The sequence below is a fragment of the Balaenoptera musculus genome, chromosome 3, assembly GCF_009873245.2.
Source record: "Balaenoptera musculus isolate JJ_BM4_2016_0621 chromosome 3, mBalMus1.pri.v3, whole genome shotgun sequence".
In the NCBI taxonomy this organism is placed as follows: Eukaryota; Metazoa; Chordata; class Mammalia; order Artiodactyla; family Balaenopteridae; genus Balaenoptera; species Balaenoptera musculus.
In genome coordinates this window covers 152,653,556-152,673,081 of record NC_045787.1, presented here as the reverse complement: position 1 = coordinate 152,673,081, position 19,526 = coordinate 152,653,556, and the positions used below count along the sequence as shown (strand labels likewise).

General features: G+C 41.0%; 1 protein-coding gene across 7 annotated transcripts in view; it reads left to right on the top strand.

Moving 5' to 3' along the window:
- Nucleotides 1–19,526, top strand: part of RUFY1 (RUN and FYVE domain containing 1) — a 59,959-nt gene that overhangs the window by 26,649 nt on the left and 13,784 nt on the right. For 6 of the 7 annotated variants that reach the window (XM_036845399.1, XM_036845398.1, XM_036845405.1 and 3 more), the window contains 5 exons: nucleotides 1,792–1,861; nucleotides 5,763–5,864; nucleotides 6,611–6,727; nucleotides 7,129–7,296; nucleotides 16,580–16,677. In XM_036845399.1, coding sequence (XP_036701294.1) covers nucleotides 1,792–1,861; nucleotides 5,763–5,864; nucleotides 6,611–6,727; nucleotides 7,129–7,296; nucleotides 16,580–16,677 — 555 coding nt within the window. The remainder of the gene's footprint in view (nucleotides 1–1,791; nucleotides 1,862–5,762; nucleotides 5,865–6,610; nucleotides 6,728–7,128; nucleotides 7,297–16,579; nucleotides 16,678–19,526) is intronic. The other variant, XM_036845401.1, reaches the window with a different exon arrangement.

Here is a 19,526-nt window from a genome sequence, read left to right as displayed (position 1 = left end):
AGGTATCTTTATCTTGAATTTTCATTTTAATTGGAAAGCTGCTCCTGTGTTTCATGAAACACTAGTTGTCGCGGGTGTTGATGGAGAATGGATGGAGATTCTCAGCCTAACGTGTTTGGGAAATATAATTCTCTCTCTGAACCCTCTTTAGAGAGTACACTGTGCACATTAGCAGTTCTCTGCGGGAGCAGCCTGTCTGGCCCCCGAAGCCAATGAAACAGGCAAAGGAGCTAGTGTGTTCTTCAGAACATACCTAGGGTAGTGCTGCTCTGAGCTTTCCTGAGGTGTGACGCTGGCTTTTATTTTGAGAGTGAGATTCTTAATCCATTCTTAGTTTATTGAGAACTTTTATAAGGAATAGATGTTGAATTTTATCAAATGCCTTTTAGCATCCATTAAGTTAATCATGACTTTTATCCCTTAATCTATTGATGTAATATAGTTTATTAATGGATTTCTTCGTAGGGATAAACTCTACTTGATCATAGCTTTAATAATTTAATCATTCTCTTAACATGTAACCTAACATAGTTGTTCCATAGTTTCCCCTCTGGCATGGTATCAGGGTTATGCAGCTTCACAAAATGAATCAGGAAGCTTTGCCTTGTTTCTGTGCCTGGGAACACCTTCTAGTTCATGAGCATTATTTGCTCCTTAAAAATTTGAAGCTTAAAGCCTGTTTGGAAGCAGTACTTTGCCAGCTTTTCAGTTTTTCCTTAGCTGTTCTAGCTTTTCTCCTCGTGAGGATATATCTTTTTTGATAATTTATGTTTTCTAAGGAAAAATAGAAATTTTATTGATATTTTCTGAGTTATGTAGCTGGTACAGAATTGAAAATGGCATACTCTTAAAACTTGTAATTCCTTCTATATGTTTTGTTTTGTTGACTTTTTCATTTTGTGTCAATTTGTATTTTTATTTTTCTCCCGCCCAATTCTTGAACCTTGGTTCATTAGCCTTGTCAGGTTTGTTTCTTGGTAGCCCCCCTCACCGGCAAAAAGCCCCAGTTTTTGGCAGTAGGGTCTGTTGCCTAAAAGTGCAGGCTCTGGAGCCAGACCACCTGGGTTCATAGGGGTATGAAGTTAAGTGAGTTTTTCAATATAAAGTTATGGTTTCCTCATCTGTAAAACAGATTAACAATAAGATTTGCCTCACAGAATTGTGGGGAGTTGATGCATTTAAAGTGCTTAGAACAAAGAGGGCCTGACACATTGTCCAAAAAGAAAACTACTACTATTATTGTTGTGGTTATTATTGTTGTTTGTCAAGTCTACATTAGCTTTTTACGTATTTTTCGGTATGAAAGTAGTGCATATTACTTAAAGAATATGTGAAAAATGGGACAAAGTATAAAAAAGATTTAAAAATCACCTTTGCTCCTACTACCCAAAAGTACCAATATCTTGTTATGAATATTACTTTAGATATATGACTGCCAGCGCGTTTTGGTTCCCATATATTGTGTTGGGGGAAACGCTGTTTTCTTTCCAGTTGTCTAAACAAGAAATGGGTAGCATATTTGGAGAAAACATTGAAAACTTTTCAGTAAAAAAAAAAAAAAAAAATATATATATATATATACACAGCACACACACACACACACACACACACACACACACACACACACTGCATACATATATATTTAGAATTCTCATCTATGAGTTAATTGGAGGCCCTTTGACTCTCCATTTCATACAGGAAATCTAGGAATCTCTATCCTCATTGTTTACAGATTGGGAAAACAGTCAGCTTTTATAAGTTCACATTTACTTAATATTTTCTTTTTTACAGCTGCACAGTTGGGGATCTTCAAACCAAGATAGAAGGGTTGGAAAAGACTAATTCAAAGCTTCAAGAAGAGGTTTGTAACTTACTGAAATTCTTAAAACAGAATGATCCAAGAAGAGAAATGGTATGGTTGGTATATCTGACCAGAGCTTCTCACTGGTAGGAATGGGAATTGCTAACCTTGGGTTGAGCTGCACAGGACAGACATTCTCAGAATTTCATATCCTCAGAATGTCCGTGTTCTGCCCTGGCCGGGGCTCCCATGAGCCAGTGCAACTGATCATGAGCCAGTTCTAAGTGACTTAGGTTTTATCACCTCACAGTGGTCCAGTAGAAGACAAGTCCTAGTTGGAAAAGCCCTACTCCTTTTGTGAACGTGCTGTTCTCTTCCTCTTTTCCCACCTTTCCTGTGATGTAGTGTGTCTCCCTGCTGCCCAGAAGGCACAGGCTCTTTTATGGGGTAAAAGTATCCTCGCCCACCCCTTCCTTGTTTCGGCCTCTCCAGTGTGGTCTTTCTCTGCTTTCTCACTAGGAAGAGAGAGAATGAAAGGACAGGAAGAAGGAGGGCTGAGGCCGAGGAAGAAAGCTTGCTGCCAGCTGCCCGGCAGTCTCCTTGGTGGACACATCTTGTCTCCTGTTAGCAGGAGGGGGGTTGCTCAGCCTTTCTGAGGCTTTCCACAGGTAGCGGTCCCTGGCTGCTCGGCCCTCCCCACCAAGTCTCACCGGGAAGGAAGAGGGCTGTGAGGGGGGCCAGAGAGTGACCCCCCCACAGTGTGGAGGCAGGTTACAGCTGAAAGGAGAGTCGCAGAGCACACCTTTGTAATGGAGGACCCAGTTTAAGGCTCACTTTAGACTTCCTGCGCCCTCCTGAGGGGCCAGGCCTGAACAGCTTTCAGGAGAGGAGCTCAGATTTGTAACAGAAGAAAGAAATTCAAAGATGGGCATCATGGGAGAGACTTCATCGCCCTTAGAGCTGAAGGACTCGAATTCACCTGGGGGGTGGAGTGGGCCTTTGGGCCTCACTTTCCTCATCTCTAAATTGGGTGATAATTCAACACACTTACAATAGTATTGTAAAGATTAAATTAGGTTAATACCATTTAAATGCGCCTTGCCCAACACTTAGCATGTGGAGGCACCCAAGGAGACCTTAGTTGATTTTATTTTATTTATTTTTTAAATTTTTTTATTTTATTTTATTTTATTTATTTTTGGCTGCGTTGGGTCTTCGTTGCTGCACACAGGCTTTCTCTAGTTGCGGTGAGTGGGGGCTACTCTTCGTTGTGATGCAGGGGCTTCTCATTGCGGTGGCTTCTCTTGTTGTGGAGCACGGGCTCTAGGCGTGCGGGCTTCAGTCGTTGTGGTGCACGGGCTCAGTAGGTGTGGCTCGCAGGCTCTAGAGTGCAGGCTCAGTAGTTGTGGCGCACGGGCTTAGTTGCTCCACGGCATGTGGGATCTTCCTGGACCAGGGCTCAAACCCATGTCCCCTGCATTGACAGGCGGATCCTTAACCACTGCACCACCAGGGAAGTCCCCTTAGTTGATTTTAGAACGAGCGGATTCACTCTTTGTTCTCCCAGATGAGGTGGCATACTTTGTTTTTTTTTTATAATTTTTATTGGAGTATAGTTGATTTACAATGTTGTGTTAGTTTCAGGTGTACAGCAAAGCGAATCAACTATACATATACATACATCCACTCTTTTTTAGATTCTTTTCCCATATAGGCCATTACATAGTAATAAGTAGAGTTCCCTGTGCTATACAGTAGGTCCTTACTAGTTATCTGTTTTATATATAGTAGTTTGTATATGTCAATCCCAGTCTTCCAGTTTATCTCTCCCCGCCCTTTACCCCCTGGTAACCGTAAGTTTGTTTTCTACATCTGTAACTCTATTTCTCTTTTGTAGATAAGTTCATTTATACCCTTTTTTAGATTCCACGTATAAGCGATACTGTATGATATTTGTCTTTCTCTGTCTGACTTACTTCACTCAGTCTGACAATCTCTAGGTCAATCCATGTTTCTGCAGATGGCATTATTTCATTCTTTTTTGTGGCTGAGTAATATTCCACTGTGTATATGTACTACCTCTTCTTTATCCATTCCTCTGTTGATGGACATTTAGGTTGCTTCCATGTCCTGGCTACTGTAAGTAATGCTGCAATGAACATTGGGGTACATATATCTTTTAGAATTATGGTTTTCTCTGGATATATGCCCAGGAGTGGGATTGCTGGATCATATGGTAGCTCTATTTTTAGCTTTTTAAGGAACCTCCATACTGTTCTCCATAGTGGCTGTATCAATTTGCATTCCCACCAACAGTATAGGAGGGTTGCCTTTTCTCCACACCCTCTCCAGCAATTATTGTTTGTAGATTTTTTGATGATGGCCATTCTGACCGGTGTAAGGTGATACCTCATTGTAGTTTTGATTTGCATTTCTCTAATAATTAGTGATGTTGACCATCTTTTCATGTGCTTTTTGGCCATCTGTATGTCTTCTTTGGAGAAATGTCTATTTAGATCTTCCGCCCGTTTTTCAATTGGGTTGTTTTTTTGATATTGAGCTGCATGAGCTGTTTGTATATTTTGGAGATTAATCCCTGGTCTGTTGCTTCATCTGCAAATATTTTCTCCCATTCTGAGGGGAGGTGGCATGCTTTGAATGAAAGTCTAATTTAGCTTTTGAAACTGAACAACTAGCTTATTTTTCCTTCAAAGGCAAACAGGTGTAATAGAAAATGTACTTCAGAGAAAAGTATATCTCTCACTTCAGGGTGTGCTCCCTACGTCTTCAGAGAGTAGGATGGGAATTAGCTTATGGTTTTTGCCTGCTTCTTCCCTTGCAGCAACTAGCACCTTGTTTCAAGCCTTAAAGTTTCTTACTTGGGCACAGCAGTTATGTTTAGAAACCCCAGTCCTGGGTTCTGAGTCTGAGTGGACCTAGATGCTGTTGACCAAGAGGAGGTGAGGAGTTCAGTGCTTCAGGGCCCCCTGTTAGTGAATGATGCTAAGAGCGCAGCCAAGTATCGAGGGCAAATGTCTGGCCTCTTTCTCCTTCTCCGGCCTCACCTTCTCTCTCCAGGCTGGCTCAGAGGCTGGGAAAGGACAGTTTGGTTGGGGTATTTACTCGCCTCTCCTGCTAGCCTCTCCTCAGCAGGTACATGAAGGCACCTGCTCCTATACACTTTTCCCTAAACTACGTTAACTCGTTCAGGGCAAGGAAGATGTTTTCCTGGGGCACATCTTTAATGGTTTGGTTGTGATTCCTCTCCCAGATTCTTTGATTCTCTCTCTAGTGGTAAGATATCCTTTTGCTCATTGGCTAGAAAAACTAAAAAGAATGAAGAATCAGGGGGAAAAAAGCCCATTATCCCTTGGCTAAGTGACAGCTGTATATAGAGTCCCCATCTCTTCTTAAGCTTTTTTTGTTTGTTTTCGTTTTTCCTCTTAAGGATTTTTAACATAGTTAAGTTTTTTTCTTTAAACTAGACGTGAGAACATACTGTATAACCTGCTTTTTTATTTTTATTATATCATAAGTATGTTCTCAAGGCATTAAAAGCTTTTGTAAGTATTTTAATAACTACATATTTCTGTTTTATGCTTTTACTGTGATTTGTTAAACCATTTCTAGTATTGGACATTTAAGCTGTTTCTAATATTTTGTGTCCATAAATCTTTGCCCACGTGAAGTAGTATGCTATCATTTTTGTAAAAGAAGAATATCTGGGGAGGGCAGAGATGGCTAGGGGCAGGGGTAAGAGAGAGATTTTACTGTTTATGTTTTTATATCTTTGGAATTTTGAACCATATGAATGTATTACCTATTCAAAACAAGGATAAAAAATAAAATATCACATATGTGAAAATACATTGTCAATTGTGAAGATGCCAAATGTTAGCTTTTAATTTGAACAGTAAGATTCATTTTGATGTTAAGAAATCTAAAACTCTTTCTTAATCAGCTTTCAGCTGCAACAGACCGAATTTGTTCACTTCAAGAAGAACAGCAACAATTAAGAGAACAAAATGAATTAATTCGTGAGAAAAGCGAAAAAAGCGTAGAGGTGAGAAGTAGGCCTTGCAGCTGGGCGGCATGTTCCTCACTCAGACATGTCCATCAGAGATCTCAAGCTCAAAACGTGCAAAGATGCCTTGTTTGACACCAGAAAATCCTGCCGCAGTGCCCTTCCGTGTCACTCTCAGGCCACCTGGACCACTTGGGGTTTCCCAAGTGCACTGCTCCCTTGCCTCTGGGCCTTTGCGAGTGAAAGTTCCTGTTCTCTCTTCAGCTTCTCTCATGAGCCCGGTCCCCTGTGATGCTGCCTCTGGCACCCATCAGTAGGTCTGGACCCTTCTTCTCCCATGTTTCCATAGCTCTTTGCACCTCCCTCCATTATAGAATCCACTTGCTGTTGTGTAGAATTGCTGGCTTGCAGCTGTCTCACCTGATGACTTGAGAGTAGAGACCATATCTGATTCGTCTCGAAATTCACCCAGTGCTAAAAATGTGCTAGATAAATACTGAATGGGGACCTTTCCCACTCAGAACTAAAACAGACTATTCTGTTTTAAAGAAGATTAAATTGTTTTCTGCACGTACCTTTTCAAAAATCTATTGGCTTGCTCTCATCCTTCATGTTCAAAGATATTTCAAAATACCTTTAAAATTTTAACCTTTCTCTATTATGCTTAAAAAAATAGAAATTATGCTACTGTTTAAAATATATATATATGTTATATTTTTAAATACTTTGTAGTTAGCTTGCTTCTGTAAGCAAACCATTCCTCTGGTGCTCTTGTTTGATCACAGATAACAAAACAGGATACAAAAGTTGAGCTGGAGACTTACAAGCAGACTCGGCAAGGTCTGGATGAAATGTACAATGACGTGTGGAAGCAGCTGAAGGAGGAGAAGAAAGCCCGTTTGGTGAGTTTGCGAGCCTGAGAGTTATCAGAAAGATTCCTCAGTTTGTTCCTTCTACGTCACTTCTGTCAGCACTTTGCACACACATGCTTCAACCTGCTTTTAAAAACAAGTGAGTTTTTATGCAAATAAAGTTTTTAACGTGTGAAAAAAAATACTCATGGAGTATCCCTCATTGCCACCTACCCGCTTTCTGTTGACTTGATGCAGAGCCAGTGTTCACTGTAAAATGAGGAAAGGGGAAAAACTTAATCTAGTTAACGCTCCAGACAGACTTGTCTACATCTCCCTAACCTATTCTGACCTTCCATTTGTATTTTCAGCACTGCCCAAGATACAACATCAGTTAAGTTCATTTCTGTGATCTACTTTAATAATATTTTCCTTATTAATATCCTTTTCAGGAACTAGAAAAAGAACTGGAGCTACAAATTGGAATGAAAACCGAAATGGAAATCGCAATGAAGTTACTAGAAAAGGACACGCACGAGAAGCAGGACACTCTAGTTGCCCTTCGCCAGCAGCTGGAGGAAGTCAAAGCAATTAACTTACAGATGTTTCACAAAGTTCAGGTGGGACTTGGCTTTATGTCCACATCACAACCCGGTTTCCTGCTGCTTGTCTACAATGGTAGAGCTTGTCACGTGCTGCCTTTCCAGTCTTGGGTCATTCTTCCTGCAGAAGGAGAGAATAGACACATCTGTGAGGGCCTAGTATTTGCAGACCTGGTCCTAGGCCATCTTACATGTTATTGCATTTATTTTATTTGTTTATTTATTGATTTTTAATTTTTTTTTTTTTTGGCTGTGTTGGGTCTCCGTTTCTGTGCGAGGGCTTTCTCTAGTTGTGGCAAGCGGGGGCCACTCTTCATCGCAGTGCGTGAGCCTCTCACTATCACGGCCTCTCTTGTTGCCGAGCACAGGCTCCAGACGCGCAGGCTCAGTAATTGTGGCTCACGGGCCCAGCTGCTCCACGGCATGTGGGATCCTCCCAGACCAGGGCCGGAACCCGCGTCCCCTGCACTGGCAGGCAGACTCCCAACCACTGCGCCACCAGGGAAGCCCCGCATTTATTTTATTTGAGTCTCCCGGCAATCCCTGACAAAAGTTTATAAAATGGGGGAAAATACAAGTGACAAGGCAAAATCAAATGGCTAAGTCACATGTCCCTGGTGGCACAGCTAATAAATAGAGCTGAAAACTGAACTGTGTCTCTTGAATCTAAACCTGAACTTTGCCTGTCATACGTTCACTGTCCCCTTGCTGTCTGTTTCTGTCTACTTCAGGTACTAATTGTTTGCCCCAAGAAATGGAGAAGTGGATTAAGGATATTAGTTAGTATTGCCTTTTCAAGCTTTGCCAATAAATTAATCTTGCTGAGTCTCCAAGATCACCTCCCTCGTCATTTCAGAGTGGTCAAGGGGAGCTAGCCCAGAAAGAACCGGTCACGCCAGAGTTTGAAAGACAGCATCTAAACACTGCAACACTTTCTTGCCCAGAAGCTACCCAGAAGGATTCCATTCTGTGTCCTCAAAACTTTTCCTTTTTTGAAGTTCTCTTTCCTATTTTATTGCCGAAACAGTCCCACTTCCTTTTGCATAGAGTGGTTTCAGTCTTACTAGTAGTAACATCTATGTCAAAGATAATGTGAGAGCAGACGGTACAAATAAACTGTGCTATTTTGTCCATCTTTTTTTAAATTATTACAAAATTAATGTTTTTGTAATTGCAACAATGAAAATTGAAGCAAAAAGAGAAAAGGAAGAAAATAGTTTTACCCTCCCAACAAATTATCTGTTTTAATTTTTTCATGTTTTCTTCTGGTTTTGGTTGGCATATAGACATACTGTTAATACACGTTAGGGGAAACTAAACTACTGTAATAGCTTAAAGCATTTCAGACCAGCGGTTTTTCTCCCCACAGTCATTCAGGGATTCAGACTAATGGCAGCTCCAGCTCTCAAAGCCACTTGAGTTGTCACCATTCTTGGCAGCAGAAGTGGGGAGAAGAGCAAAAGTCCAGAGCCGGGGATTTGTCCTCAAACAGTGAGACAGCAGTTGCACCCACCATTTCTTCCGATCACATAGGAAAGGGCTAGTCAGCATGGCCAGGCCTGGCTGCAAGGGGAGCCTGGGGCTGTTGTTTCTGGGCTGCAGGCCAGGTGAAGGGGAAAGTAGGTGTGGGTAGATGTAGCTGTCACTACCAGTCGACCCCACTGAGCTACCGGCAAGCCCTGCTTCCTCCGAGTCCACAACCCTGGGCGATGAGCAGCAGTCTCCTTCAAGCCCACAGGGCCTGTGTTCCAACTAGAAGACTATCTGTCAGTCACGTTAGCCTGTCCTGCCCAGGGCGAACTGGTAGAGCAGAAACAGGATAACCACGATGAAATGCCTATTGGGAAAGAGGAAACAAGGGACACACCTGGCAGTCCCTGGCCCTTGGTGGTCATTGCATCCTCTGGGCAGGAACCGTGAAGGCTGCCCGGGGTACCGAGGACTCCATTTCTTAGCATGTCTGGCTACCGCTTCTGCCTTCCAGAGAGCATGTCCGCTGACCTCCGTGGCCCCTGAGGCCACCATCTTCGATGGCTCATGGGAAGTGGGTTCTCGTGGAGTGGGCTACACAGCTTTGACGGCCAGCTTCTTGCCAGTGTCGGTCTGCTGGCCTGGAGGTTGTATAAGGGATCCAACAGTCAGATATGTTTCAGGCCAGACTGGTGGTCTCTTGGACAGTCCAGTTCCCTCTGTCACAGCCTCTGGTCTGCTTGCAACCACTTGATCCACGTGTCAGTGACCGTAGTTATGAGTAAACACAGTTCCCACACCTGCTCCGTTTCTTTGCTCTGTCAGTCTTTCTCATGTTAGTGGCCAGTCATCTGGAACAACAGCCTGAGGCATGAGGAAAGCAGCCTACTCTGATCTTCGCTGCAGGATGTCACAGGGCCATCTGGCTCACTCTTCAGTCCTCTCTCTTCCTTCTGAGTCCAGAAGCAGTTGACTTTTCTAACCTGTGAGGCCCCTACCTTTGGCCTCTGTATCCCTGTCCATCTCTCCCTGCAAACCCCTTGCTTATAGCACCTGTTCACATGGCAAGCCCCACTGCACATCCTAGCATTCTGGGGCCCTGGCACAGTTGCGTGGATTCCATCTTCCAAGTTTGGGCAAGCGACAGTTTGACTAAATGTTTGCCATAACTAACGAGGGTCACAACATCTGCTTTGACAGTGCCAAACCCCTGGCTGCTGAGTCAGCACAGCATACGTTGGGTTACCTGGGGAAGCAGCACCCCCAAGTCCGGCTCTGGTGCTGCTGGAATTCTGGCTTCATACCCTTTTCTCCCTCTGAGCTTCAGATGCAGAAGGTTGAGTCAGTCATATCCCTCCGTTTGGGGCACTATAATAAGACACCCCTCCTGTTTTCTTATTTCCTTTTATCCCCCACCCCTACTCCCATCCTCTTTCCTCTAGGCCAACATTCTAAAGTGTTTATCTTTTTATTTATATTTGTCATTCTAAAACATGTTGTATCATTTTGAGGACATGAATTTTAATTTACCTAAGTGGTATTGTGCTGTGGATCTCATTCTATTCCTTACTTTTTCTCCCTCAGTGCTACATTCATCCGCATGTATATCTGCTGTTGGCTTCTTAGTGCAGTTTAGCTTCCCAGCGTTTGTACCCACTGTGTTTTCTTGCCCATTCCCCCGGTGACGGACAAACAGTTTTCCTCCACTGCGCTAGCACAAGCAACACCTTGGCAGCTAGTGTACCCATCTCCCTCTGAAATCTCTCTGGCAGACATAATTGTAGTGTCCTCCCAGCCAGACACTTCCTTTCTTCCTTTGTGTCCTCGGTTTGCATAAGCCCAGCCACACTGCTTTCCAGAAGGGCTGCACCAACACACGCTCCCTCCAGCTGTGTCCTGTGGTGCCTGTATTGGGAGGGTACAGTTGATTTAATGTTCATTTCTCAGTCTAGTGAGCTTGAGCATCACTTCATGTTGGTTAGCCATTTATGTTTCTTCTTTGTGGCTTGCCTATTCATATTTTTTGTCCTTTTTTCTTTTGGGTTTCCTATGTTTTCCTTGTTGATTAGTAGTAATTCCATGTATGGTCTAAATATTAGTCCTTTACTGGTTTACAGATTGTAAATATCTTCTCCTAGTCTGTCCTCTACTGTCCTTAAGTCCCTTTTTTTTTTTTTTTTTAATTAATTTATTTATTTATATATATTTTGGCTGTGTTGGGTCTTCGTTTCTGTGCGAGGGCTTTCTCTAGCTGCGGCAAGTGGGGGCCACTCTTCATCGCGGTACGCGGGCCTCTCACTGTCGTGGCCTCTCTTGTTGCGGAGCACAGGCTCCAGACGCGCAGGCTCAGTAGTTGTGGCTCACGGGCCTAGTCGCTCCGCGGCATGTGGGATCTTCCCAGACCAGGGCTCGAACCCGTGTCCCCTGCATTGGCAGGCAGATTCTCAACCACTGCACCACCAGGGAAGCCCAGTCCCTATTTTTGATGTAGTCTAATGTGTTGATTTTTCACATATGGTTTGCAGTTTGGGGGTTTTGTTTTAGAACTCTTTCTCATGCCTAGATGTCAAAGATATTCCACACTAGTTGTCTAAACCTTTCACATTTAGGTTTTTAATGTATCTAGAGTTAACCTTTGTATATGGCCTTACCTAGGGATCCAGTTTTCTTTTTCTCCATATAGTAAGCTGCTTAAAAGCTAATCATACTTTTCTCGTTGGTATGTTGTGCCACCTTTATCATATATCAAGTTCCTATGTAAATGTAACTATCTCTTAGGTCTCTATTCTGCTTGATGGTTTATTTGTCTGTTTTAATTGCCATAGCTTTGTAGTATGTTTTACTGTCTGGTTGGTTCTGTTAGTTTGCTAGGGCTACTGCAACAAAGTACCACAAACTGAGTGGCTTTACAAAAATTTGCCGTCTCACAGTACTGGAGGCCAGAAGTTTCAGAGTAAGGTGTTGGCAGGAGAGGTTTCCTCTGAGGGCTGTGAGGAAGTCAGTCCCATCCGTCTCTCCTAGCTTCTGGTGGTTGCTGGCAATATTTGGGGTTCCTTCACTTGGAGAAGTTATCACCTCCATCTCTGCCCTCATCTTCACACAGCTTTCTCCCTGTGTGTGCATGCCTGTGCCCACATTTCCCCTTTGTATAAGGACACCAGTCATATTGGATTAGGAGCCCACCGTACTCCAGTGTGACCTCATCTTAACTAATTATGTCTGCGGTGAGTGACCCTTTTTCCAAATAAGATCCTGGGTGGTACTGGGGGTTAGGACTTCAACATAATGGATTTGGGAGGGACACACTCGACCCATAACATAGGTCAAGACTGCCCACTTTTCCCCCTTTTTTCCCTCTTCTTTTTTTGTTTGACTTATCTATTTGTAAACATTTATCCTTTTTTTTCTTTTCTTTTTTAATTGAAGTATAATTAATTTACAGTGTTGTGTTAGTTTCAGGTGTACAGCAAGGTGATTCTTTTTCAGATTCTTTTCTATTATAGGTTATTACAAAATACTGAATATAGTTCCCTGTGCTATACAGTAGGTCCTTATTTATCTATTTTATATACAGTGGTGTGTATCTGTTAATCCCAAATTTCTAATTTATCCCTCCTCACCCCTTTCCCCTTTGGTAACCATAAGTTTCTTTTCTAAGTCTGTGAGTCTGTTTCTGTGTTGTAAATAAGTTCATTTGTATCATTTTTTTAGATTTCTATGTGTGATATATGATATTTGTCTTTGTCTGTCTAACTTCACTTTAGTATGATGATCTCTAGGTCCATCCATATTGCTGCAAATGGCATTATTCCCTTCTTTCTTATGGCTGAATAATATTCCAATGTATATATATACCATATCTTCTTTATCCATTCATCTATTTTTTTTTTATTTTTATTTTTGGCCGCATTAGGTCTTTGTTGCTGTGCATGGGCTTTCTCTGGTTGCAGCGAGTGGGGGCTACTCTTCGTTGCAGTGCACAGGCTTCCCATTGCAGTGGCTTCTCTTGTTGCGGAGCACGCGCTGTAGGCACGCGGGCTTCAGTAGTTGTGGCGCACGAGCTCTAGAGTGCAAGCTCAGTAGTTGTGGCGAATGGACTTAGTTGCTCCGCGGCATGTGGGATCTTCCCGGACCAGGGCTTGAACCCTTGTCCCCTGCATTGACAGGCGGATTCTTAACCACTGCGCCACCAGGGAAGCCCCTATCCATTCATCTGTTGATGGACATTTAGGTTGCTTCCATGTCTCAGTTATTGTAAATAGTATTGCTGTGAACATTGAGGTGCATGTATCTTTTTGAATTAGAGCTTTCGTCTTTGCGGATATATGCCCAGGAGTGGGACTGCTGGATCATATGGTAACTCCATTTTTAGTTTTTTAAGGAGCCACCATACTGTCTTCCACAGTGGCTGCACCAATTTACATTCCCACCAACAGTGTAGGATTTATTATTTGCAGACTTTTTGATGATTACCATTCTGACTGGTGTGAGGTGATACTTCATTGTAGTTTTTATTTGCATTTCTCTAATAATTAGCCAAGTTGAGCATCTTTTCATGTGCCTATTGGCCATCTGTATGTTTTCTTTGGAGAAATGTCTATTTAGGTCTTCTGCCCATTTTTTGATTGGGTTGTTTGGGTTTTTTGATATTGAGCTGTATAAGCTGTTTGTATATTTTCAAAATTAATCCCTTGTCAGTCACATCATTTGCAAATGTTTTCTCCCATTCCATAGGTTATCTTTTCATTTTGTTTATGGTTTCCTTTGCTGTGCAAAAGCTTATAAGTTTAATTAGGTCCCATTTGTTTATTTTTGCTTTTGTTTCCATTACTCTAGGAGACAGATCAAAAAAAATATTGCTCTGATTTATGTCAAAGAGTGCTCTGCCTATGTTTTCCTCTAGGAGTCTTATAGTATCCAGTATTACATTTAGGTCTTTAATCCATTTCAAGTTTATTTTTGTATATGGTGTTAGAAAATGTTCTAATTTCATTCTTTTACATGTAGCTGTGCACTTTTCCCAGCACCACTTACTGAAGAGACTGTCTTTTCTCCATTGTATATTCTTGCCTCCTTTGCTGTAGATTAATTGACCATAAGTGCGTGGGTTTATTTCTGGGCTTTCTATCCTGTTCCATTGATCTATGTGCTGTTTTTGTGCCAGTATCATGCTGTTTTGGTTACTGTAGCTTTGTAGTACAGTCTGATTCTTGACAAAAATTTTAGAATGAGGTATAAATTTCCTTTTTAAAAAATCCAGCTGAATTTCTTAAATGGGAATTGCATTGAATTTATAGATTACTCTTTTTTTGTCCTTTTTATTCCATAAGAGTTGCATTTTCTCTAGGTGAACTTCTCAATTCTGTCTAGTTCTTGTCGCTAGTGTGATGGGTGCCTTATTTTGGCTGCATCCCCTAGTGAGGTCTTGCTGATGTAGAGAAGTGCTTTTGTGCTTTATAGGTTGATCTTGTGTTTGACAGCCTTGCTCACCACCTAGTTCTAATAGTTTGTCTATTAATACTGTTGGTTTTAGATGTAATTGATTGATCATATCATAGGCAAATAAAGACAGTTTAATTTCTTCACTCTCAGGTTTTGTACTCCTCATTCTTTTTTGTTTCTTTTAGCATTGGCCAGGACCTCCATGACTACATTAAACAGTAGTAGGAATAGTAAGCAGACTTGTGGTCCTGATCTTAAAAGTAATGCATGTAAAAACTTCTCCATCAAGAATAATGCTTACTAGATGGTTGATGTATAATCTTTACTTAGTTAAGGAAGTTCTTTTCTATTTCTTGTTTGCTCAGATGTTTTCTCATAAATAAATATTGAATCTTATTAAATGTTTTGGGCTTTTTTGCATTTTATCTGTTGTGATAGTCCTGTTCTTTTTCTCCCTTATTTATGTGGCAATTTATACATTTACGTTCCTGGATTCCTGCTTGATTGTGATATATTTAAATATACTCTTAACTCAGTTAGCTAATATGTTATATGTAATCTGTGTGTTTATATATGAGACAGACCTCTTTCTTTCCTTTTACTAGCCTTATTTGGCTTCAGAATCATGGTTGGACTGGTACTATAAAATAAGATTTCCTGTTCTCTTTCTCTGAAATAACGCTTATAAGATAGAAAGTGTCTATTCTCCAAAAGTTTTGAGAACCCACCCATGTTGTAGGATTCATCTGGGCTGGGCCTTTTGGGCAGGGAGACTATGACTACCATTTCTATTTATTGAATGTTTACTGGCTTATTCATATTTTCCATTTCTTCTCAGACCAATTTTAGTATATTTTTATATTTTTTTCCAAAATATATCTTATTTGTTTAGGTTTTCAAATGTTTTAGTTCATAGTTGTTTATAACATTCTTTTGCAGAATTTTTAAATCTCTTTTATTCAGCATTTTCTTTTTGCATTTTCTGTCTTCCTTATCTGGTCTTGCCAGAGGTGTGTCTGTTCTCATAATCTTTTCAGAGAACCAGCTTTTTTTCTAATATTCTTTATTGTGTATTGTTATTATTTCTTTTTCATTGATTTCTACTCTCACTTTTATTATTTTCTTTCTTATTTCTTTGGGTTTGCTCTGTGGCTCATTTTCAACTTCTGAAATGCATGCTTAGCTCATCTGTTTTATCTTTTTTAATTTCATTAAACATTTTATTTAAAGTTTAAAATTACCTGCAATTACTGCTTTAGCTATGGCCCTCAAATTTCGACAGAAGTATTTCACCTAAAAAGCATGTTTTTCACATTTGTCATCTCTGAAATCAAGATGCATCTTATAGTCAATGGCATGACATGTTTCAAGTAGCAGTTTTTTCCTTCATAGTGGTATATAAAATTAGGGTGCATCTTCAATATAGTAAAATATTGCAGAGCGTTTTCATTGTCTTTCACCTCTAAGTATTTCATAATCTCTCTTCTGGTTTTTTTTTTTTCTTTTTTTTTTTTACCTCAATAGTTTTTAGTAATATGCTATTCCATTTCCAGATATGAGGTGTTTAGCTATTCTTTTGTTGCTTATGTCTAGTTTTATTACTTTAAAGCCAGACACTACAGTCTATATATTCTTAAGAATTTATCAGGACTTCTTTCTGTCTTCAGCCTTTCTGTATCCTTGTATTTTAAGAGTGTCTCTTGTAGGCACACAGAAACATGTTGCTCTTTTGCTGCCTCCTAGTCACTCAGCATCTGCCATGGTTAAAAGCCTGGACTCAGAAAGTCACATGGTTGTGAGTAAGAACCCAGCTGCACCATATTTGTGCTCTAACCTTTTCCCAGGTGCTTTCTATTTCTGAGCCTCCCTCTCTTGCTCAGAGAAGTGGAGGCTAACAACGCCCACCATGAGAACTCTGCAAGAGTCAGGTGAACACATGGATGTGCCTGACACATGAGAAGACTCAGTAACATTGAGTCAGATCTGACTCTGAAGTTCCTTTTCAAAAAGGGGCATGGACTGTTCAAACAGAGGGCTTCAGTATCTCCCTCTCTGCCTTTTTTTTTTTCTTTTTTTCTTTTTTTGGCCCGGTGGCTTGCAGAATCTTAATTCCCCAACCAGGGGTTGAACCTGCACCACAGCAGTGAAAACACCGAGTCCTAACCACTGGAACTCCAGGAAATTCCCCATTTGCCTTTCTTTATGTTGATGACGTGGGAGCCTTGGCTCAGTTTGTCTTCCAGGGCTCTGGGGGAAGAGCAGCAATTAATGAAACGCTCTTGAACGTGTTATAAAAACAGTACAAGAATAGTTGAACCCACTTGTAATCCAGAGCAGGCAGGGGGGTGAGGGAGAAGCAGAAAATGACCCTCTTTCCTTGCTTTTATAGAATGCGGAGAGCAGTTTACAACAGAAGAATGAAGCCATCACATCTTTTGAAGAAAAAACCAATCAAGTTATGTCCAGCATGAAACAAATGGAAGAAAGGTAAACACTTCCCCCTGGCAGATATTCCCTAGAAGGTGCTGTGCATTATCTGGGCCTGGGGACTTACTCAGAGTCTCTCAAAAGTACAGACAAGTTAGGATGACTGTCCTTCAGGTCTGTAGTCTTGCCCAGCAAGGGGACTGGATTCTCCAGCCTTGCCTAAGCATGTATTCATTTAATCAACCTTAGGGCTACATCACATTGTCCTCTCAGGGGGTCAGAACTATCCAGTGAGCTCAAATTTAAATATCAGGTCAGGACTTCCCTGGTGGTGCAGTGGTTAAGAATCCACCTGCCAATGCAGGGGACACAGGTTCAAGCCCTGGCCCAGGAAGATCCCACATGCCGTGGAGCAACTAAGCCCATGCGCCACAACTACTGAGCCTGCACTCTAGAGCCCGCGAGCCACAACTACTGAGCCTGCGCCCCTAGAGCCTGTGCTCCACAACAAGAGTAGCCACAACAATGAGAAGCCCGCACACCGCAACAGAGAGTAGCCCCTGCTCGCCACAACTAGAGAAAGCCTGTGCACAGCAACGAAGACCAAACGCAGCCAAAAGAATAAATAAATAAATAAATTTTTAAAAATAAATAAATACATTTAAATAAATAAATACATTTAAATAAATAAACAAATATCAGGTCAGAGACTTCCCTGGTGGTCCAGTGGTTAAGACTCTGTGCTTCCACTGCAGTGGGCACGGGTTCAATCCCTGGTTGAAGAAGTAAGATCCCACATGCCGCACCAAAAAATAAAAATTTTAAAAATAAATAAGTAAATGTCAGGTCAGTAGGGGATCAGAATAGGGTCAAAAAATAGACTCACACAAATACAGGTGGCTGATTTTTTTACAAAAGTGCAAAGGTAGTTCAATGGAGAAAGGATAATCTTTTCAATGAATGATATTGGAACAATTGGATATCCATACACCAAAAAATGAACCTCAATTTAGACCTCACACCTTTATACAAAAGTTAACTCAAAATGGATCATAAATCTACATGTAAAACTTAAAACTATAAACTTTTAGAAGAAAAAATAGGAGAAAATCTTTGTGGCCTTGGGTTAGACAGAGAGCTCTTAGACGTGACATAAAAGCACGATCCATAAGAGAAAACTTGATAAATTGGACTTTATCAAAATTTAAAACTTTGTTCTGTGGAAGACACACTTGAGAGAATAAAAAGACAAGTTATAGATTTGGAGAAAATTTGCAAATCACATATCTGACAAAGGACTTATATCCAGAATATATAAAGAACTCTCAGAACTCAACGAACAATCCAATCTAAAATGGACAAAGGACTTCCCTGGTGGTCCAGTGGGTAAGACTCCACGCTCCCAATGCAGGGGGCCTGGTTTCAATCCAGGGATCGCACTGGGGATCCAGGGATCGATTGGTCAACTAGATCCCACATGCATGCCGCAACTAAGAAGGCTGCATGCCACAACTATGAGCCTGCATGCCGCAGCTAAAAGATCCCGCATTCCACAACTAAGATTCAGTGCAGCCTTAAATAAATAAATAAATACATTTTTTAAATGGACAAAAGACTTAAACAGACCCTTCACCAAACAGGACATATGGATGGCAAATAAGCACATGAAAGGATTGTCAAGGTAGCAGGATACAAGATTAATATACAGAAATATGTTGTATTTCTTTACCCTAACAATGAAATGTCAGAAAGAGAAAGTAAAAAAAAAAAAAAAAAAAAAAAATGCTGTTGAAAATTGCATCAAAAAAAAAAAACAAAATACCTAGGAATAAACCTAACCAAGGAGGTGAAAGACTTATATGCAGAGAACTACAAAACATTGATAAAAGAAATCGAAAATCGAAGATGATTCAAAGAAATGTAAAGATATCCTGTGCTCTTGGACTGGAAGAATTAATATAGTTAAAATGATCGTACTACCCAAAGCAATCTACAGATTTAATGTGATCACTATCAAATTACCCATGACATTTTTCACAAAACTACAACATATAATCCTAAAATTTATGTGGAACCACAAAAGACCCTGAATTGCCAAAGCAATCCTGAGGAAAAAGAACAAAGCTGGAGGCATAACCCTTCCAGACTTCAAACGATACTACAAAGCTATAGTAGTCAAAACAGCATGGTATTGGCACAAAAACAGACATATGGATCATTGGAATAGAGAGCCCAGAAATAAATCCACACACCTACATCAATTAATCTTTGACAGAGGAGGCAAGGATATACAATGGAGAAAACACAGTCTCTTCAGCAAGTGGTGTTGGGAAAGCTGGACAGCCTCATGTAAATCATTGAAGTTAGAACACTCCCTCACATCATACACAGAAATAAACTCGAAATGGCTTAAAGACTTAAATATAAGACATGACACCATAAAACTCTTAGAAGAGAACATAGGCAAAACATTCTCTGACATAAATTGTAGCAATGGTTTCTTAGGTCAGTCTCCTAAGGCAAAAGAAATAAAAGCAAAAGTAAACAAATGGGACCTAATCAAACTTACAAACTTTTGCACACCAAAGGAAACCATAAACAAAATGAAAAGACAACCTACAGACTGGGAGAAAATATTTGCAAAATGATGCAACTGACAAGGGCTTAATTTCCAAAACATACAAACACCTCAAATGACTCAATAACAGAGAAGCAACACAATCAAAAAATTGGCAGAAGGGACTTCCCTGGTGGCTCAGTGGTTAAGAATCTGCCTGCCAATATAAGGGACACGGGTTCGATCCCTGGTCCGGGAAGATCCCACATGCTGCAGAGCAGCTAAGCCCGTGCACCACAACTGCTGAGCCTGCTCTCTAGAGCCTGGCAGCCACAACTGCTGAGCCCGTGTG